The sequence below is a fragment of the Oncorhynchus kisutch genome, linkage group LG26 (genome assembly GCF_002021735.2).
Source record: "Oncorhynchus kisutch isolate 150728-3 linkage group LG26, Okis_V2, whole genome shotgun sequence".
NCBI lineage: Eukaryota > Metazoa > Chordata > Actinopteri > Salmoniformes > Salmonidae > Oncorhynchus > Oncorhynchus kisutch.
In genome coordinates, this window is record NC_034199.2 from 25,561,816 (window position 1) to 25,581,814 (window position 19,999).

The 19,999-nt window shown below is 44.8% G+C and overlaps 1 protein-coding gene across 1 annotated transcript in view; it reads right to left on the minus strand.

Moving 5' to 3' along the window:
- Positions 1 to 19,999, minus strand: part of LOC109870906 (immunoglobulin superfamily member 3) — a 101,114-nt gene that overhangs the window by 14,589 nt on the left and 66,526 nt on the right. Inside the window, exon 6 of the mRNA XM_020461601.2 lies at positions 10,638 to 11,078. Within this exon, the coding sequence (XP_020317190.1) occupies positions 10,638 to 11,078 (441 nt within the window). The remainder of the gene's footprint in view (positions 1 to 10,637; positions 11,079 to 19,999) is intronic.

The window sequence follows — 19,999 nt, forward strand, 5'->3', positions numbered from 1 at the left end:
CCAAAGAAGGGCCGGAAGTATACAGAACCTTTTGCGACCTTTTGCCACATTTCAGGCTTCAAACAAAGATATAAAACTGTATTTTTTTTTGAGACACAATCATGAAGTGGAACGACATTTATTGGATATTTCAAACTTTTTTAACAAATCAAAAACTGAAAAATTGGGCGTGCAAAATTATTCAGCCCCCTTAAGTTAATACTTTGTAGCGCCACCTTTTGCTGCAATTACAGCTGTAAGTCGCTTGGGGTATGTCTCTATCAGTTTTGCACATCGAGAGACTGACATTTTCAATCACACATATGTTACAAGGCCATACATCTTGCATAGTTATTGCCAGTTCCGTTTACTGCTGGATTCTGTGTGTGTGTGTGTTTTAGCGAGTCTGTCAATGTCTATGTTAATTGTGTTTGCATGTTCTGCGTGAGTGTGTTTCTTTAATGAGTCTCATAGGTGCCAACCCAAAGTAAGACAAATACATAATTGGAAACACTTGTCATCTATGTTCTGCATTAGCTGGTGTGTCACTCAAACCCAGGCCCTATGCCTGTGTGTGTGTGTGTGATGTAATGTGGATTCAAATAAAGTATTTAAAGTGTGTGTGTGTGCGATGTAATATGTTAATAAAAATAAAGTATTTAAAGTGTGTGTGTGTGCGATGTAATATGTTAATAAAAATAAAGTATTTAAAGTGTGTGTGTGTGTGCGCGCAACAGGCTCAGATTTGTTCTACTCTCCGTCAGCTCTGTGTAATCTCTCACAAGTACAAGAGATAGTGAGTACTGCTGAGATCCTGTGTACGATTTTTATCCCTCCCATACTCTGGTCAGCGAAAGGGGCCTATTCTGGGAATTGGGAGCTAATCAGATACTAGATGATAGATGAGAAGATGATCATTTTTATAAGTTAACCTTGAAGTAAACGCTACTGAGGGTGTGGCTAGAATCCCCTTAGACAGTCCTGCTGGGTCTCCCAGTGAGGGAACAGACCAAATAAAACACTGCCAAAGAGCCCTGCACTGCCATAGCCAGGCATGATTAAATGACAAGTTAATTAACATTCAGCCCCTCACTCTCCTAAAACAGAGTGAGGGTTTTCTCTTTGTTTGTCAAATTAAACAAGATTCTGTGTGTGTGTGGCGGCTGGAGTTTGTTAGCAGTGTGCAGAGCACGTGGCATTGATAGGAGCACACACTTTTACGCTCTCTAAGAAGCTAATCGAAACCACCCCCTTTCTCCTTCCCTGAGTGTGTCCAATTTATCGTCAGAAGGTGTTAATGGCAGAGTGTGCTGCCGAGCCCAGATAAAGCTCCTTATTTATCAGTGGTGTAAAGCACACAATGGCCACAAACACAGCCCCATTCACATCCAGAACGCAGGCAGGGATACAAACTTTATGCCCAACACATGCACACGCTCCATCTTCACTCTCCTCATAGCTATATGCCACAACTCTGTCCTCATAGCTATATGCCACAACTCTGTCCTCATAGCTATATGCCACAACTCTGTCCTCATAGCTATATGCCACAACTCTGTCCTCATAGCTATATGCCACAACTCTCTCCTCATAGCTATATGCCACAACTCTGTCCTCATAGCTATATGCCACAACTCTGTCCTCATAGCTATTTGTCACAACTCTGTCCTCATAGCTATATGCCACAACTCTGTCCTCATAGCTATATGCCACAACTCTGTCCTCATAGCTATATGCCACAACTCTCTCCTCATAGCTATATGCCACAACTCTCTCCTCATAGCTATATGCCACAACTCTGTCCTCATAGCTATATGCCACAACTCTGTCCTCATAGCTATATGCCACAACTCTGTCCTCATAGCTATATGCCACAACTCTGTCCTCATAGCTATATGCCACAACTCTGTCCTCATAGCTATATGGCACAACTCTCTCCTCATAGCTATATGGCACAACTCTCTCCTCATAGCTATATGGCACAACTCTCTCCTCATAGCTATATGCCACAACTCTGTCCTCATAGCTATATGCCACAACTCTGTCCTCATAGCTATATGCCACAACTCTGTCCTCATAGCTATATGCCACAACTCTGTCCTCATAGCTATATGCCACAACTCTGTCCTCATAGCTATATGGCACAACTCTGTCCTCATAGCTATATGCCACAACTCTGTCCTCATAGCTATATGCCACAACTCTGTCCTCATAGCTATATGCCACAACTCTGTCCTCATAGCTATATGCCACAACTCTGTCCTCATAGCTATATGCCACAACTCTGTCCTCATAGCTATATGCCACAACTCTGTCCTCATAGCTATATGCCACAACTCTGTCCTCATAGCTATATGCCACAACTCTGTCCTCATAGCTATATGCCACAACTCTGTCCTCATAGCTATATGCCACAACTCTGTCCTCATAGCTATATGCCACAACTCTGTCCTCATAGCTATATGCCACAACTCTGTCCTCATAGCTATATGCCACAACTCTGTCCTCATAGCTATATGCCACAACTCTGTCCTCATAGCTATATGCCACAACTCTGTCCTCATAGCTATATGCCACAACTCTGTCCTCATAGCTATATGCCACAACTCTGTCCTCATAGCTATATGCCACAACTCTGTCCTCATAGCTATATGCCACAACTCTGTCCTCATAGCTATATGCCACAACTCTCTCCTCATAGCTATATGCCACAACTCTGTCCTCATAGCTATATGCCACAACTCTGTGAAGCGGTTCTTTATTTGCCGAGTCAAGTGCAGGAACAGATGAAGACATATTTTGGGAAGTATTTTACGGTCCAGGAGGTGGGAAGGAAAGTGCACTGTTAAGGCTGTGCTCTGTAGTATCTTTCCAACCTCTTACCATCCCTCTCTACCAGTCTAATCAGAACACCGCCCATCGGTCTGAACTCAATGAAATGCTATCAACTACAGACCACAGACCGTTGCAAAACAGCCCAACCATAGGGATGTACAGTATTCAATAGTATATAGAACAAATAAACCTTCTAGAATTCATCCAGACAGCCAGTCTCATCACCTGCCAGGACATGAATATTCAGCAGGCTCACCTACATGCTCATGTATATTCATGAGGCTCCAATGAAGAACTCCGACAGGAAGGTGTTGTGGGTCTCTGGTTCATATTTTGGTGCTTTATGATCATTCGTCTGAAAGGCTTGACACCAGGGACATTGGATGCATCCCAAATGGCACCAAATTACCTACATGGTGCACTACTTTTCACCAGAACCCCATGTGCCCTGGTCAAAATACTGCACTATTATATAGGGAATTGAGTGCTATTTGGGCCAGAGACAATGTGATTAGACCCCACTCAGCCTAATGGCCCACTATTGTTTCTCCATCTACACAGGCCTTTTGGTGAAATATGTTTCAGTATTACAGGCATAAAAGTCCTCAGAGGTGTCATTGAGGCAGTGGGGAAGAAATAAGTCAGAGAGAAAGAGAGAGAGGACATGGGGGATTAGAGGATGAATGGAGAAGGTAGATGAATTAAATAAAGAGAGAGCAGATCAGGTTGAAGAGACAGGAGGAGCAGCAAAGAGATGAGGCAAGAGGGATCATGGGAGATGTGGGGAGGCTAAAAGAAAAGAGAGAGTTCTCCTGGTAGGATTTAGGACCAGAGGGGGGTCTCTTGGGTTTCAACTCAGGGAGGCTTAACGTCTTAAACCCGGCCTGCTCCGCCCTTAGCATTAGCCTAGCCACAGGCTGAGCCCAGAACGGATGTACAACACCAAGGGCTCAGACACACTCTGATCCCCGAGGACGGCTCAATCCAGCTGGGTCGCTCCCCCGGCCCGGAGCCCTGCCTCTGGGGAGAGGTCGGAGCGGGTTCCCTTTGGGGAGGGATGGGCCTCTACTCTCGCTGAGGAGCCGCTGTTCCTCTCTTCTTCTGCTATAATGGGGAGCCTAATTTCTATGCTAATGATGCCGATGTATCTCTGATCCTTTTGTGTCAAAAGGAGATTACCCCCCCATCTCACACTCCCGCCGCAATGTCATTAAGATTGAGGTAATTATGGGGATCTGCACACACCCAATGGCAGCCTCACACACCCAGCTGCCTTTCTCCTCTGTCTCCTGCTCGCTGTCTCAGAGACTGATCACTGGACTCTGCCTGGCCTAACTGGAAAGGGGGAGGCGAGAGAGGAAGAGAGGGAAAGGGAAGGCGAGCAGAGAGGGAGAGAGACAAGGGGGGTCAGGGGAACTCTAGGTACTGATTAATGACCCCCCAGAAGCAGGCAGGGAAATGGGATTGAATAAAGTGGTGTGTGTGTGGGTCCGTGCGATATGTGTGTGTTGGTCCGTGCGATGTGTGTGTGTGGGTCCGTGCGATGTGTGTGTGGGTTCATGTGATGTGTGTGGGTCCGTGCGATGTGTGTGGGGGTTCATGTGATGTGTGTGGGTCCGTGCGATGTGTGTGGGGGTATGTGCGTGTGTAGGTGGGTCCGTGCGCGGTTGTGTGTGGGTCTGTAAATAGGTCTGCGCGTGTGTGGGTCCCTGTGTGTGTGTGGGTCCATGTGTGTGTGTGGGTCCATGTATGTGTGAGGGGAAAATGAGTCTCTGCCAGTAAACATAAAACACTTTATGTCCATTAAACCAGTGCTGGAATGTGGTCATAGATATTGTTGAGGGAAGCCATTGCTGACTGCTGGCTGCAGAACAGTTTCTGGCCTGGAGATGAATGAGACAGAGAGAGAGAGGACACAATAGACTGTGTGTAGTGTATTAGGGGGGGAAGTATGTGTGTTTTTAGAGATTGTGCGTGTGTCCTTGTATGTCCCGAGCAGTAGGTGTGCGTGGTGGGCTGTCTGTGCAGTCTGTGAGGAAGACAGAGATGAGCTGACCTTGAGTGTCTGAATCAGACATGATTCATCAAAAGCCTTTTATGAAATTATTTTCTCACACAATGGCTCTTAATTTTATCACCTACTGTGTGTGTGAATGTGTGTGTTTACACGTGTGTGTGTGTGGGGGGAATAGGAAGGCGGGCTTGGAGTGCAGATATCCAATCCGACAGTAGAAGACACACCAGTGCCTGGGGGGTTAGATCAAAACTCTACTGTACACAGCACAGCTCAAACATGACGTCATATCCCAGTCACAACAATAACAACCCCTTCAGCCATGTCACACCACCACTGTAAAAACACCACAGCAACATCTGGAGAGGACGAATAGGAAGACAAGATGGGTGCAGGAGAGAGAGGGAGAGTGAGAGAGAATCGGTCACTGTGGGTAGAAGAAGAGGAAAGAGTAAGGAGAAGGAATGGCAGAGAAAGACGGAGGTAGAGAAGACAAGATAAAAAGGAGGAAGGCTATGTCAGGGTGGTTGTGAAACTCTGAGCCCAGTGGCGTCTGACTGGAGAATTGGGGGGACGACTCCTCCCTAATGAAGACGGACAGCTGCAATCCATCCACAGATAAGCAGGAACCTCCAGTCACCACGGTGATGGTAACGCTATCAATAACAAGGTTGGAGGAGGAGGAGAAGGGCTGTGCTGGGTGACATGAAGGGAGCGTGGGCACAGAGAGAGCTGTTACTGCCATTAACACTGAAGACACTTCACTAGCACTCGGCACCAAGACACCACCAGGAGGGGGTGGGCGGATAGTGAAGGGGTGGGGAAAGGAGGGCGGAGAGAGAGAGACAGCGGGGAGAGAAAGGAGAGAGACAGAAAGGAGAGAGAGGAAGAGGGGAGAGAGAAAGACAACGAGGGGAGGGAGGGAGAAAGAGAAAGAAGGGAGAGAGAGAGACAGAAACAGGGGAGAGAGAGAGAGACAGAAAGAGGGGAGAGAGAGAGAGAAAGAGAGGAGCGAGAGAAAGGGGGGGAGAGTAGAAGAAGATAGAAATAGCAGGGGGACACTTTACTGACACAGGTATGATGGACATGTCATCATATGTATACTGTATCAGCTACAAAGACCTGCTCTTCAACCCATACTGTATGTCTGCTTACCAAATGGAACCATATTCCCTATAGAGTGCCCTACTCTTGACTATAGTTTGAGCAGGGCTCTGGTCAAAAGCAGTGCACTATATAGGGAATAGGGTGCCATTTTTGACTCAGCCTATGTGGGCTAGTTCCAGTAATAATCAGCATACTGTTCTTGTAGTCTAGCGGTTACGAGCGTTGGGCCAGTAACCGGTCGCTGGTTCGAATCCCAGAGCAGAGTAGGTGAAACATTTGTCGAAGTGTCCTTGAGCAAGGTACTTAACCCTAATTGCTCCTGTAAGTTGCTCTGGATAAGTGTCTGCTAAATGACGAAAATGTCAAAATGTACAGCATGTAGGCTAGAGTGTAGGTGTGGACCCCCCCAGATCTCTCTCTACAGGAAGTAGGACACCATCATCTCCCTTTTGATTCCAGCCTACAACCAGGGAAAGTTAATATCACATTCCTCAAACTATGTGGACGCGCACACACACACACACGAGAAAATGTATTAAATTCCCCAAACCATCATTAATCTGAGCTCCTGCTTCATTACGGAGAATCAGCATAATGGTGTGTGTGGTACGGAAGAGTTATGAAGAGCTGGTATTAGATTGTGTAGAGATGAGACTGAAGCTTCCCTGGTGATGTGCAGGACTGAACATGTGTCTGCTCTTATTATGTTTTGCAGAGAGACAAAGAAAAAACGCAATCAGGAGGGATATAGTATTCCTCCTTCCATTTGTGTGCTGTGAGCCGTGTGTTAGACTATATAGAAGCATGTTCCAATATAAAATAATTACACTCATGCACAGGGACAGAATCCAGGAGTTTGTGTGTGTGTGTGTCTCTGGTAGCCTCTAATCTATGGGTTAGTGTTCAAGGCATCTTAGTTTCCATAGAAAGGACAAAGGAGAACAGACGCTCTTCCTCCTTCTGCAGCAGAAAAGCTCTTTATGTTTCTGGAGAAGAAGACCAGAACAAACCTACCAGAGGAGCTAAGGTTGGGGCTGGTGCTCTGTAGGGCTTTAGGGGGCTGGGGCTGGGGCTCTGTAGGGCTGTAGGGAACTGGGGCTGGTGCTGGGGCTCTGTAGGGCTGTAGGGAACTGGGGCTGGTGCTGGGGCTCTGTAGGGCTGTAGGGAACTGGGGCTGGTGCTGGGGCTCTGTAGGGCTGTAGGGAACTGGGGCTGGTGCTGGGGCTCTGTAGGGCTGTCGGTGAGCTGGGGCTCTGTAGGGCTGTAGGTGAGCTGGGGCTGGTGCTCTGTAGGGCTGTAGGTGAGCTGGGGCTGTAGGTGAGCTGGGGCTCTGTAGGGCTGTCAGTGAGCTGGGGCTATGCTGGGTCTGGTGCAGGGGTTATGCTGAGCCTGGGGCTATGCTGGTGCTATGCTGGGCCAAGGCCTCACACGTTTAATTTCTCTAGTCCTTTCTAGCACTTCACACGTCATCCTCAGCCCAGCAGAGGCCCAGTGCAGTCAGAGGCACTGTCCCATCACAGGGAGGGAGCTGCAAACTGCATGTATGCAGAGTATGCATATGAGTAGCATTATGCAGTCACTAGGCTTGGGCGATATACCGTTTCTACCGGGTATTTCCAAATACCAACGGTATGATTTTCAATACTGTAAACAAAAAATAATCTATAAGTATATCTATAAGAAATCTAAGATGTGTCAAATAAATTATCTCCAGCTATGCATTTGGTTTACTAACTGGCTAGATGTCAAGCTTCTTGGTTACAGCAGAGACATTCAATCCCCTCCTGGATCAAGATCTCTGTTGCCTAAAATGGTTTGTGCATCCGTCCAATAGCGCCCCTTGTGTGCACATTCGGTAATACCGCATAACACCCTATGGCACAGAAACGGTATGAAATCTGAATACCGCCCAACCATAGCAGTCAGCCTCGCACGCTCGCTCGCACGCGCACACATGTGAGGAAGCTCATACATATTGAGCAGGCTGGTGGGTCAGTGTACAGGCACCTCTGGAAGCATGATTTAAAGTCTCTCAATAATGTATTTGGTCAGATGCTGTGTGATGCTCCAGCTCTGCTCACACCTCATTACCCCCACTCTCCTGTTCCGCTCGTTTCTGCTTCTTTGAGAGAGAAAGTGGAAACGGCAAATGTCAGCCTCTCATTTAGCGAAGAGTGGTTAACATTTAAGAAAACAGCTAGGGGAAAGCAGAAGAGACGGCCTACATTCTGACAGATGAATCACGGCTCTAAATGGAGCCATGTGACGCGCGCGTGTGTGTGGTGTGTGTGTCAGGCCTAGTTGGGGAGGAAAACAGGATTTGACTAAAACAACAGAAAGTATGGAGGAGCCAATGGGGGAGCTGGATTAGTCCACCTCACAGCCAATCAAATACTCCTGTGAGCCCAAGCCTATACATGGACTATACATGGAATATAGCCACCATAATTGATTACTTCGCCATGGTAACTCATGCCAATGTTACCGATCACATTGTCACAGTAACTGGTGGCTTTTCCAAGGTAACTGATCATGTCGTCATGGAGACAGTGCGGAGCCAGAAGAGAGTGAAAGAGAGCTCCATTGATTTTCTAAATGTGTGTGCACGTGTCATTGGTCCTCTTCACTAGGGGTAAAGACAGTAAAGTGCACATCAGGGAAACTAAACAAGCGTGCAGGATGATAAATCGATTGCCAAATGGCTCCTGAAGGGTCTGGTGAGACTGTGTTCAGCTTGAGTGGCTAAGGTCAGAACACTGTCTGTCCCTGAGCTGCTTCAGAGCACAGACCTGTGTGTGCGTGCGTGTGTGTGTGTGTGTGTGTACATGGTCTGAGGTTGCTGTGTGTGTGTGTGTGTGTGTGTGTGTGTGTGTGTGTGTGTGTGTGTGTGTGTGTGTGTGTGTGTGTGTGTGTGTGTGTGTGTGTGAGAGAGAGAGGGAGTGGGACAGAGAGAGAAACCCTGTACAGTTGACTATATTCTAATGGCTGTCTTATTGATCAGCAGAGTCACTGAGCTCATCTCCCTGCTGAGTTGTAATCAGCCTCACCTTGACACATCAGTCACACACACAGCCAGTCTCAGTGACAGTAAAGTGGTATAACCCCACACAGCCAGTCTCAGTGACAGTAAAGTGGTATAACCCCACACAGCCAGTCTCAGTGACAGTAAAGTGGTATAACCCCACACAGACAGGCTCAGTGACAGTAAAGTGGTATAACCCCACACAGCCAGTCTCAGTGACAGTAAAGTGGTATAACCCCAGGCTGATCCTCCCACTTACGGCCTCACAGGCAGGATAAAAGAAGCACCACAGGTGTAGGGCTTGCCTCCAGTGCTTTCCTAAAGCCATTCCCATTAAGCAGGAGCTTCCTGTGTGTGTGGACCAGAAGTCCCCACAAGAATAGTAAACAAACAAAAATTTGGCCAACTGGGGACATTTTGTTGAACCCCACAAGGTCAAATGCTATTTCTAGAGGGTTTAGGGTTAAGGTTAGAATTAGTGTTAGAATTAGGTTTAGGAGCTAGGGTTAGTTTTAGGGTTAGGGTAAGAGTATGTGTTAGGGTAAATAGGACTTTGAATGGGACTGAATTGTGTGTGCCCACAAGGTTAGCTGTATAAGACTCAGTGTGAGTGTGTGTGTGTGTGTGTGTGTGTGTGTGTGTGTGTGTAGATGGTGAAGGAAAACAGAGAGCAACACAGAGCACACCCACACACTTTAATGAGGTAGTGCACATTGCACAAACAGAAACACTCCTCAGCTCAGCTCAAGACCAGAGTGACAGTAATGTCATTCAGTCTCCTCACAGAGAGACTACATAAACAACCTGGGAACCCAGGAACACAAGCACTGACATTAACCTCCACTACACACAAACTCTGCCTCAACGTCATCAGTGGGTTGTTCAGTGTGTGTGTGTGTGTGTGTGTGTGTAACAGCCACCCCTGCGACAAGATCGCCAGGTCATGGATTAGCCTATCCAGCCATCTCCAGACCTATGGCCAGCCAGCCAGATCCACACCACAACCCTGACCCCTGGAGGGAAATCATAGTCGACAATGAGGTATCCCAAAGGAACGGTATACAGTGTGTGTGGGTGTGAGCGAATAAAAGCCTATTATTGCAGCAGCACGTGATGCCATGGGGTGTAGTTAGACAATTGTTGATGAGGGAAAGAGTTCAAGGACCTCTTTCGATTCCCCCCCCCCCTTTCTCAGTCCCTCTCTCTTTTTTTCCACCTATTATTTTCCTCTCTGATCACTACCTCTAGTGAGGACATTACACTGCTCCATTAGGAGGTTCCGCCCTGCCCAGGGCTACACACGCCCAGAAACACGCATGCAAGCACTCTCTCTCACACACACACACACAATTAGTCCGTCAAAAGAGAGTGAGAGCAATTACAGCAGAGAGCGAGCGCAATTAGAGCAGAGAAAGACTAACACCTATAAGTCCGTGGCACCACAGACCTAATGGGCAGAACACACAATGCTAATACAGGACTCACTCCTCAGACTGTACAGGACTCTCACAGAACAAAGGATGACAGGGAAAACCTGTGCAGCATATGTTCTCCTCTAAACATTCCCCGACCTCAGGCCTACTGCAGTCATTCTGTGTGTGTCTCTTTTTTGTGTGTTAATTAATGTCCAGAAGTGTGGTTGGTTGGCCACATGGCTCAAGGCGTGTGTGCGTCTCCCACCTGGCTGTAACACGCTGATCCCCAGCAGGTTGGACGTCCTGTTGGCCACTTTGCTCCAGGTGTTGTCGTAGTTCTTCCTCCAGAGGAGGGCAGAGCACTGATATGTCCCCGCCTCCCTACGCCCAGCACGCGTCACAGACAACCTGAAGTTGGTGTTGGCATGGGAACGGTCCACGGTGGTGCGGGTGCCCTGGCCCAGCAGCTGCTCGCCCCACTGCAGCGTGCCCTCTCGGGTAAACGTCACCAGGTCTCGGAACTCGCCCACTGCGCCACCCTCACCACCCTCGCCGGCAGAACCCGAGCTGGAGGGCATGAAGCGCCAGGTGACGGAGGCGGGCACACGAGGGTTATGGCGGGGCTTGACCAGGCACTGGAGATCAAACGAGTCGCCAAAGGTCACGCTAGGCGTCCGTGACGATGCCGACACCACGAAGGAGGATTCTGGGGAGACAGGAAATGATGTGTTAATGTTGGATAGTAAGGCTAAATTCCAAACCGACCCATAGCTCCTATTCCCTAAATTGGATTACTAGTTCCTATTCCCTAATTCCTATACCCGAGTTTCTATTCCATAACTCCTATTTCCTAGCTGCTATTTCCTATCTGCTATTCCTTAGGCACTTGAAGTACAGTGGGGCAAAAAAGTATTTAGTCAGCCACCAATTGTGCAAGTTCTCCCACTTATAAAGATGAGAGGCCTGTAATTTTCATCATAGGTACACTTCAACTATGACAGACAAAATGAGAAGGAAAAAAATCCAGAAAATCACATTGTAGGATTTTTTATGAATTTATTTGCAAATTATGGTGGAAAATAAGTATTTGGTCAATAACAAAAGTTTCTCAATACTTTGTTATATACCCTTTGTTGGCAATGACAGAGGTCAAACGTTTTCTGTAAGTCTTCACCAGGTTTTCACACACTGTTGCTGGTATTTTGGCCCATTCCTCCATGCAGATCTCCTCCAGAGCAGTGATGTTTTGGGGCTGTTGCTGGGCAACACGGACTTTCAACTCCCTCCAAAGATTTTCTATGGGGTTGAGATCTGGAGACTGGCTAGGCCACTCCAGGACCTTGAAATGCTTCTTACGAAGCCACTCCTTCGTTGCCCGGGCGGTGTGTTTGGGATCATTGTCATGCTGAAAGACCCAGCCATGTTTCATCTTCAATGCCCTTGCTGATGGAAGGAGGTTTTCACTCAAAATCTCACGATACATGGCCCCATTCATTCTTTCCTTTACACGGATCAGTCGTCCTGGTCCCTTTGCAGAAAAACAGCCCAAAAGCATGATGTTTCCACCCCCATGCTTCACAGTAGGTATGGTGTCCTTTGGATGCAACTCAGCATTCTTTGTCCTCCAAACACGACGAGTTGAGTTTTTACAAAAAAGTTATATTTTGGTTTGATCTGACCATATGACATTCTCCCAATCTTCTTCTGGATCATCCAAATGCTCTCTAGCAAACTTCAGACGGGCCTGGACATGTACTGGCTTAAGCAGGGGGACACGTCTGGCACTGCAGGATTTGAGTTCCCGGCGGCGTAGTGTGTTACTGATGGTAGGCTTTGTTACTTTGGTCCCAGCTCTCTGCAGGTCATTCACTAGGTCCCCCCGTGTGGTTCTGGGATTTTTGCTCATCGTTCTTGTGATCATTTTGACCCCACGGCGTGAGATCTTGCGTGGAGCCCCAGACCGAGGGAGATTATCAGTGGTCTTGTATGTCTTCCATTTCCTAATAATTGCTCCCACAGTTGATTTCTTCAAACCAAGCTGCTTACCTAGTGTCCTTTGACAGCTCTTTGGTCTTGGCCATAGTGGAGTTTGGAGTGTGACTGTTTGAGGTTGTGGACTGGTGTCTTTTATACTGATAACAAGTTCAAACAGGTGCCATTAATACAGGTAACGAGTGGAGGACAGAGGAGCCTCTTATAGAAGAAGTTACAGGTCTGTGAGAGCGAGAAATCTTGCTTGTTTGTAGGTGACCAAATACTTATTTTCCACCATAATTTGCAAATAAATTCATTAAAAATCCTACAATGTAATTTTCAGGATTTTTTTTCTTCTAATTTTGTCTGTCATAGTTGAAGTGTACCTATGATGGAAATTACAGGCCTCTCTCATCTTTTTAAGTGGGAGAACTTGCACAATTGGTGGCTGACTAAATACAGTGCCTTGCGAAAGTATTCGGCCCCCTTGAACTTTGCGACATTTGCCACATTTCAGGCTTCAAACATAAAGATATAAAACTGTATTTTTTTGTGAAGAATCAACAACAAGTGGGACACAATCATGAAGTGGAACGACATTTATTGGATATTTCAAACTTTTTTAACAAATCAAAAACTGAAAAATTGGGCGTGCAAAATTATTCAGCCCCTTTACTTTCGGTGCAGCAAACTCTCTCCAGAAGTTCAGTGAGGATCTCTGATTGATCCATAGTTGACCTAAATGACTAATGATGATAAATACAATCCACCTGTGTGTAATCAAGTCTCTGTATAAATGCACCTGCACTGTGATAGTCTCAGAGGTCCGTTAAAAGCGCAGAGAGCATCATGAAGAACAAGGAACACACCAGGCAGGTCCGAGATACTGTTGTGAAGAAGTTTAAAGCCGGATTTGGATACAAAAAGATTTCCCAAGCTTTAAACATCCCAAGGAGCACTGTGCAAGCGATAATATTGAAATGGAAGGAGTATCAGACCACTGCAAATCTACCAAGACCTGGCCATCTCTCTAAACCTTCAGCTCATACAAGGAGAAGACTGATCAGAGATGCAGCCAAGAGGCCCATGATCACTCTGGATGAACTGCAGAGATCTACAGCTGAGGTGGGAGACTCTGTCCATAGGACAACAATCAGTCGTATATTGCACAAATCTGGCCTTTATGGAAGAGTGGCAAGAAGAAAGCCATTTCTTAAAGATATCCATAAAAAGTGTTGTTTAAAGTTTGCCACAAGCCACCTGGGAGACACACCAAACATGTGGAAGAAGGTGCTCTGGTCAGATGAAACCAAAATGGAACTTTTTGGCAACAATGCAAAACGTTATGTTTGGCGTAAAAGCAACACAGCTCATCACCCTGAACACACCATCCCCACTGTCAAACATGGTGGTGGCAGCATCATGGTTTGGGCCTGCTTTTCTTCAGCGGGGACAGGGAAGATGGTTAAAATTGATGGGAAGATGGATGGAGCCAAATACAGGACCATTCTGGAAGAAAACCAGATGGAGTCTGCAAAAGACCTGAGACTGGGACGGAGATTTGTCTTCCAACAAGACAATGATCCAAAACATAAAGCAAAATCTACAATGGAATGGTTCAAAAATAAACATATCCAGGTGTTAGAATGGCCAAGTCAAAGTCCAGACCTGAATCCAATCGAGAATCTGTGGAAAGAACTGAAAACTGCTGTTCACAAATGCTCTCCATCCAACCTCACTGAGCTCGAGCTGTTTTGCAAGGAGGAATGGGGAAAAAAAAATTCGGTCTCTCGATGTGCAAAACTGATAGAGACATACCCCAAGCGACTTACAGCTGTAATCGCAGCAAAAGGTGGCGCTACAAAGTATTAACTTAAGGGGGCTGAATAATTTTGCACGCCCAATTTTTCAGTTTTTGATTTGTTAAAAAAGTTTGAAATATCCAATAAATGTCGTTCCACTTCATGATTGTGTCCCACTTGTTGTTGATTCTTCACAAAAAAATAGTTTTATATCTTTATGTTTGAAGCCTGAAATGTGGCAAACGGTCGCAAAGTTCAAGGGGGCCGAATACTTTCGCAAGGAACTGTACTTTTTTGCCCCACTGTATGTGAAAGGATTGGAGAGGTAAGCAGTGTGGCAGGTCAGGCAGCATGACAGAGGCCATGGTGGTGACAGACTGAAGTGAGCAACCCTCTGCTTCAATACACAGACAAAGGGGAAGGGAAGGAGTCGGGATTGCAAGACCTAGTGGCATTCAATGAGAGTTTAATAAATTGCCTTCCATCAACAAGTTAGCTGTTAGAATCCGTTCACTGTCCTCTGAAACACAAGCGTATGGAGAGGTTTTATACTGTATCTATAGATTATATAACGTGTCACGATACCAGAATATTGACTTCGATACTGATACCAGGTTTAGTATCATGATACTCAATACCATGGCAAAAAAGAGGGCGTATTAGCCAAAGTCACAGAATGGCACTTGATCCAGACAGAAGCAGCAGCTACTCTTCCTGGGGTTCAGCTAAATTAAGGCAGTTTATACAATTTTAAAACATTACAATACATTCACAACACACTGTGCCCCAACTCCACCACTACCACATATACACAGTACTAAATCCATGTATAAACTCAGTTTTTGACAATTCCTGACATTTAATCCTAGTAAATATTCCCCATTTTAGGTCAGTTAGGATCACCACTTTATTTTAAGAATGTGAAATGTCAGAATAATGGTAGAGAGTGATTTATTTCAGCTTTTCTTTCTTTCATCACATTCCCAGTGGGTCAGAAGTTTACATACACTCAATTAGTATTTGGTAGCATTGCCTTTAAAATGATTTAACTTGGGTCAAACGTTTCAGGTAGCCTTCCACAAGCTTCCCACAATATGTAAGGAGAATTTTGGCCCATTCCTCCTGACAGAGTTGGTGTAACGAAGTCAGGTTTGTTTGGGGTCATTGTCCATTTGGAAGACCCATTTACGACGAGCTTTAACTTCCTGACTGATGTCTTGAGATTGTTGCTTCAATATATCCACATCATTTTCCATCCTCATGATGCCATCTATTTTGTGAAGTGCACCAGTCCCTCCTGCAGAAATACACCCCCACAACATGATGCTGCCACCCCCGTGCTTCACGGTTGGGATGATGCTCTTCAGCTTGTAAGCCTCCCCCTTATTCCTCCAAACGTAACGATGGTCATTATGGCCAAACATTTGTATTTTTGTTTCATCAAACCAGAGCACATTTTTCCAAAAAGTACAATCTTTGTCCCTGTGTGCAGTTGCAAACCGTAGTCTGGCTTTTTTGTGGTTTTGGAGCAGTGGTGTTTATACTTGCGTAGTATTGTTTGTACAGACGAATGTGGTACCTTCAGGCATTTGGAAATTGCTCCCAAGGATGAACCAGACTTGTGGAGGTGTGCAATTTTTTAAATGAAGTCTTGGCTGATTTCTTTAGATTTTCCCATGATGTCAAGCAAAGAGGCACTTAGTTTGAAGTTCGGCCTTGAAATACATCCACAGGTACACCTCCATTTGACTCAAATTATGTCAATTAGCCTATCAGAAGCTTCTAAAGCCATGACATCATTTTCTGGAATTTTCCAAGATGGTTAAAGACACAGTCAACTTAGTGCATGTAAAGGTCTGACCCACTGGAATTGTGATACAGTGAATTATAAGTGAAATAATCTGTCTGAACAATTGTTGGAAAAATTGCATCAGTTTGCATCAGTTACTTGTTCGCATCAGTTACTTGATGTGGAATAGAGTTCCATGTAGTCATGAAGTACTGTGTGCCTCCCATAGTCTGTTCTGGATTTGGTGACTATGAAGAGACCTCTTGTGCATGTCTTATGCATGGGTGTCTGAGCTGTGTGCCAGTAGTTTAGACAAACATATTGGTGCATTCAACTTGTCAATACCTCTCATAAATAAAAGTAGTGATGAAGTCAATCTCTCCTCCACTTTCAGCCATGAGAGATTGACATGCATATTATTAATATTAGCTTTCTGTGTACATCCATCCTTTTTTGTGGCACCTGATCACACGACTGAACAGTTATCAAGGTGCGACAAAACTAGGGCCTGTAGGACCTGCCTTGTTAAGGCAGCAGAGAATCGCTTTATTATAGACAGACTTCTCCCCATCTTAGCTACTACTGCATCAATATGTTTTGACCATGACAGTTTACAATCTAGTTACTCCAAGCTGTTTAGTCATCTCAACTTGCTCAATTTCCACAAGATTTAGTTGAGGTTTAGGGTTTAGTGAGTGTTTTGTTCCAAATACAATGCTTTTAGTTTTAGAAATATTTAGGGCTAACTTATTCCTTTCCACCCACTCTGAAATTAACTGCAGCTCTTTGTTGAGGTTTGCCGTCATTTCAGTCGCTGTAGTAGCTAACGTGTATAGTGTTGAGTCATTCGCATTCATAGAAACTCTGGCTTTACTTAGTCAGTGGCATGTCGTTAGTAAAAATGGAAAAAGCAAGGGGCCTAAACAGCTACCCTGGGAAATCCTGATTTTAACTGGATTATATTTGATAGGCTTCCATTAAAGAACACCCTCCGTGTTCTGTTAGACAAGTAACTCTTTATCCATATTATAGCTGGGGGTGTGAAGCCATAACACAGTTTTTTCCAGCAGCAGACTATGATCGACAATGTCAAACGCTACACTGAAGTCTAACAAGACAGCCCCCACAATCATGTTATCATCAATTTCTCTCAGCCAATCATCAGTCATTTGTGTAAGTGCTTTGCTTGTTGAGTGTCCTTCCCTATAAGCGTTCTGAAATGCTGTTGTCAATTTGTTTTACTGTAAAATAGCATTGTATCTGGTCAAACACATTTTTTCCCAGATGTTTACTAAGGGGTTGGTAACAGGCTGATTGGTCGGCTATCTGAACCAGTAAAGGGGGCTTTACTATTCTTGTGTAGCAGAATGACTTTGCTTCCCTCCAGGCCTGAGGGCACACGCTCTCTAGTAGGCTTAAATTGAAGATGTGGCAAATAGGAGTGGCAATATCATCTGCTATTATCGTCAGTAAATTTCCATCTAGATTGTCAGACCCTGGTGGCTTGCCATTGTTGACAATTTTTTCATCCACACAGACTTTACGGAATTCAAAAGTACAATTATTGTCTTTCATAATTTAGTCTGATATACCTGGATGTGTAGTGTCAGCGTTTGTTTCTGGCATGTCATCCCTAAGTTTGCTTTTCTTGCCAATGAAAAAGTCATTAAAGTAGTTTGCAATATCAGTGGGCTTTGTGATGAATGAGCCATTTGATTCAATAAATGAAGGAGCGGAGTTGGCTTTTTTCCCAAATTTTTATTTAAGGTGCCCCAAAGCTTTTTAATATCATTCTTTGTATCAATTATCTTTGTTTCATAATGTAGTTTATTTTTATTTTTATTTAGTTTAGTCACATGATTTCTTAACTTGCAGTACGTTTGCCAATCAGTTGGGCTGCCAGACTTAATTGCCATACCTTTTTCCTCATCCCTCTCAACCATACAATTTTAAGTTCCTTATCAAGCCAAGGGGATTTAACAGTTTTTACAGTCATTTTCTTAAATGGGTAAGTGCTTATTAGTAACTGGAATAAGTAGTTTCATAAATGCATCAAGTCCAGCATCTGGTTGCTCCTCATTACACACCACAAACCAGCAAATATTCTTTACATCATCAACATATGAATTACTACAAAACTTCTTTTATGACCTCTTATACATTATATTAGGCCCAGCCTTTGGAACTTTGGTTTTCCTAGATTATATTGTGATCACTACATCCTATGGATTTGGAAACGGCTGTAAAGCAAATATCTGCAGCGTCAGTAAAAATGTGATCAATACATGTTGATGATTTAATGTACTGTTTGTAACTACCCTGGTAGGTTGACTGACAACCTGATCCAGGTTACTGGTTACTGGCACTGGTTACAGATAGAACTATTTTCCTGAGTGGGCAGAATGTTGATAGCCAGTCAATATTTAAACCGCCCAGAAAATATACTTCTCTGTTGATAACACATACATATCAAGCATTTCACACATATTTTCCAGATACTGACTGTTAGCACTTGGTCTATAGCAGCTTCCCACAATAATGGGCTTTAGGTGAGGCAGTTGTTGAATGTATGCTTTAATTAATCAATTATACAATAAATTTGACTTAGTTGTTTACCCATCTTACTACATAACAACATAATAGTAATAATTGATTTGAATGGTAAATCAAGGTGTAGCCTAGGCCTATTCACAATACAGGTGAATGCATATTCAATAGGAGTTATTGCATATTCAAATTGAGTTATTGACCTGGTTTTAGCTGATTTCATTGGGCTACAGATGAAAAACAATCTATTTCCCTTCCATTTGGGACTTACTTCATTGTACTGATCAACAACATTTGTATAGAAGAAAGCAATCTCTTATTTTATGTGTCTCTTTAAGCCCCATGATGCCATTCACACACATGGTCTGTTTGAGACTCGAGCAAAGATCATCTTGCTAACTGCTTGTGCAGCAGAAGTGGTGATACAGCCCAGACTCCCAGTGAGTGCAGTGGTTCCTCAGGACAGGCTAGAGCTGGCCACCAGTAAGTGGATCCGGAGCAGGAAACGGTGCTCTCACACTATAAGGAGACATGGGCTGCGCTAATAGACAGACTTGATCCTCTCTCAGTAGACGACGTGAGACGCATTTCATGTTCTAGGTATTGAAAAAGTAGTGAGGAGTCAGTATACCATGCAACACTAATAAGGTTAATGGTCACCAGTGGTTGAATGGGGGAGGACTCTCCTGCTGAGATTAGCACACATTTACCCAGGGTGCACCGGGGCTTAGTTCTAGAGCCCTGTGCCAACGGAGCACAGATCAATTTATCATGACTGCCCGGGTGGCAGTGAATGTATGCGTGTCTCATCGAAGTGAGTGAGTGAGTTTGTAACGGTGTGAGATAGCAGAGTTTAGAACTAATGGTGATGCAACACCAAAGAAGGCTCCAGGGAGAGATTTGCTCTAAGAGCTGATACTCGACCTGCTTCTTTCTCTAGCCAATCCAAACCTTCCTCATTAAGATAAGTCACCCTGGTCCAGTTAATAGGGCCAACATAGACCTACACTACACCACTTAGAGAGTTGAGAAAGAGGAGGAGGGGAGATTCCCTGGTACAGTACACTTCACTCCACGCAGATATCCCTCCGTAACATCTTCCATTCGAGTCTGCGATTCTTACTGATATCAACCCATTTCAGTATCTTACTGCCCTCATATACAGTGGGGCAAAAAAGTATTTAGTCAGCCACCAATTGTGCAAGTTCTCCCACTTAAAAAGATGAGACCTGTAATTTTCATCATAGGTACACTTCAACTATGACAGACAAAATTTGAAAAATATCCAGAAAACCACATTGTAGTTTGTGGCAGCAATAGCCCCAAAACATCACTGCTCTAGAGGAGATCTGCATGGAGGAATGGGCCAAAATACCAGCAACAGTGTGTGAAGACTTACAGAAAACATTTGACCTCTGTCATTGCCAACAAAGGGTATATAAAAGGGTATATAAAGTATTGATATAACATTTTGTTATTGACCAAATACTTATTTTCCACCATAATTTGCAAATA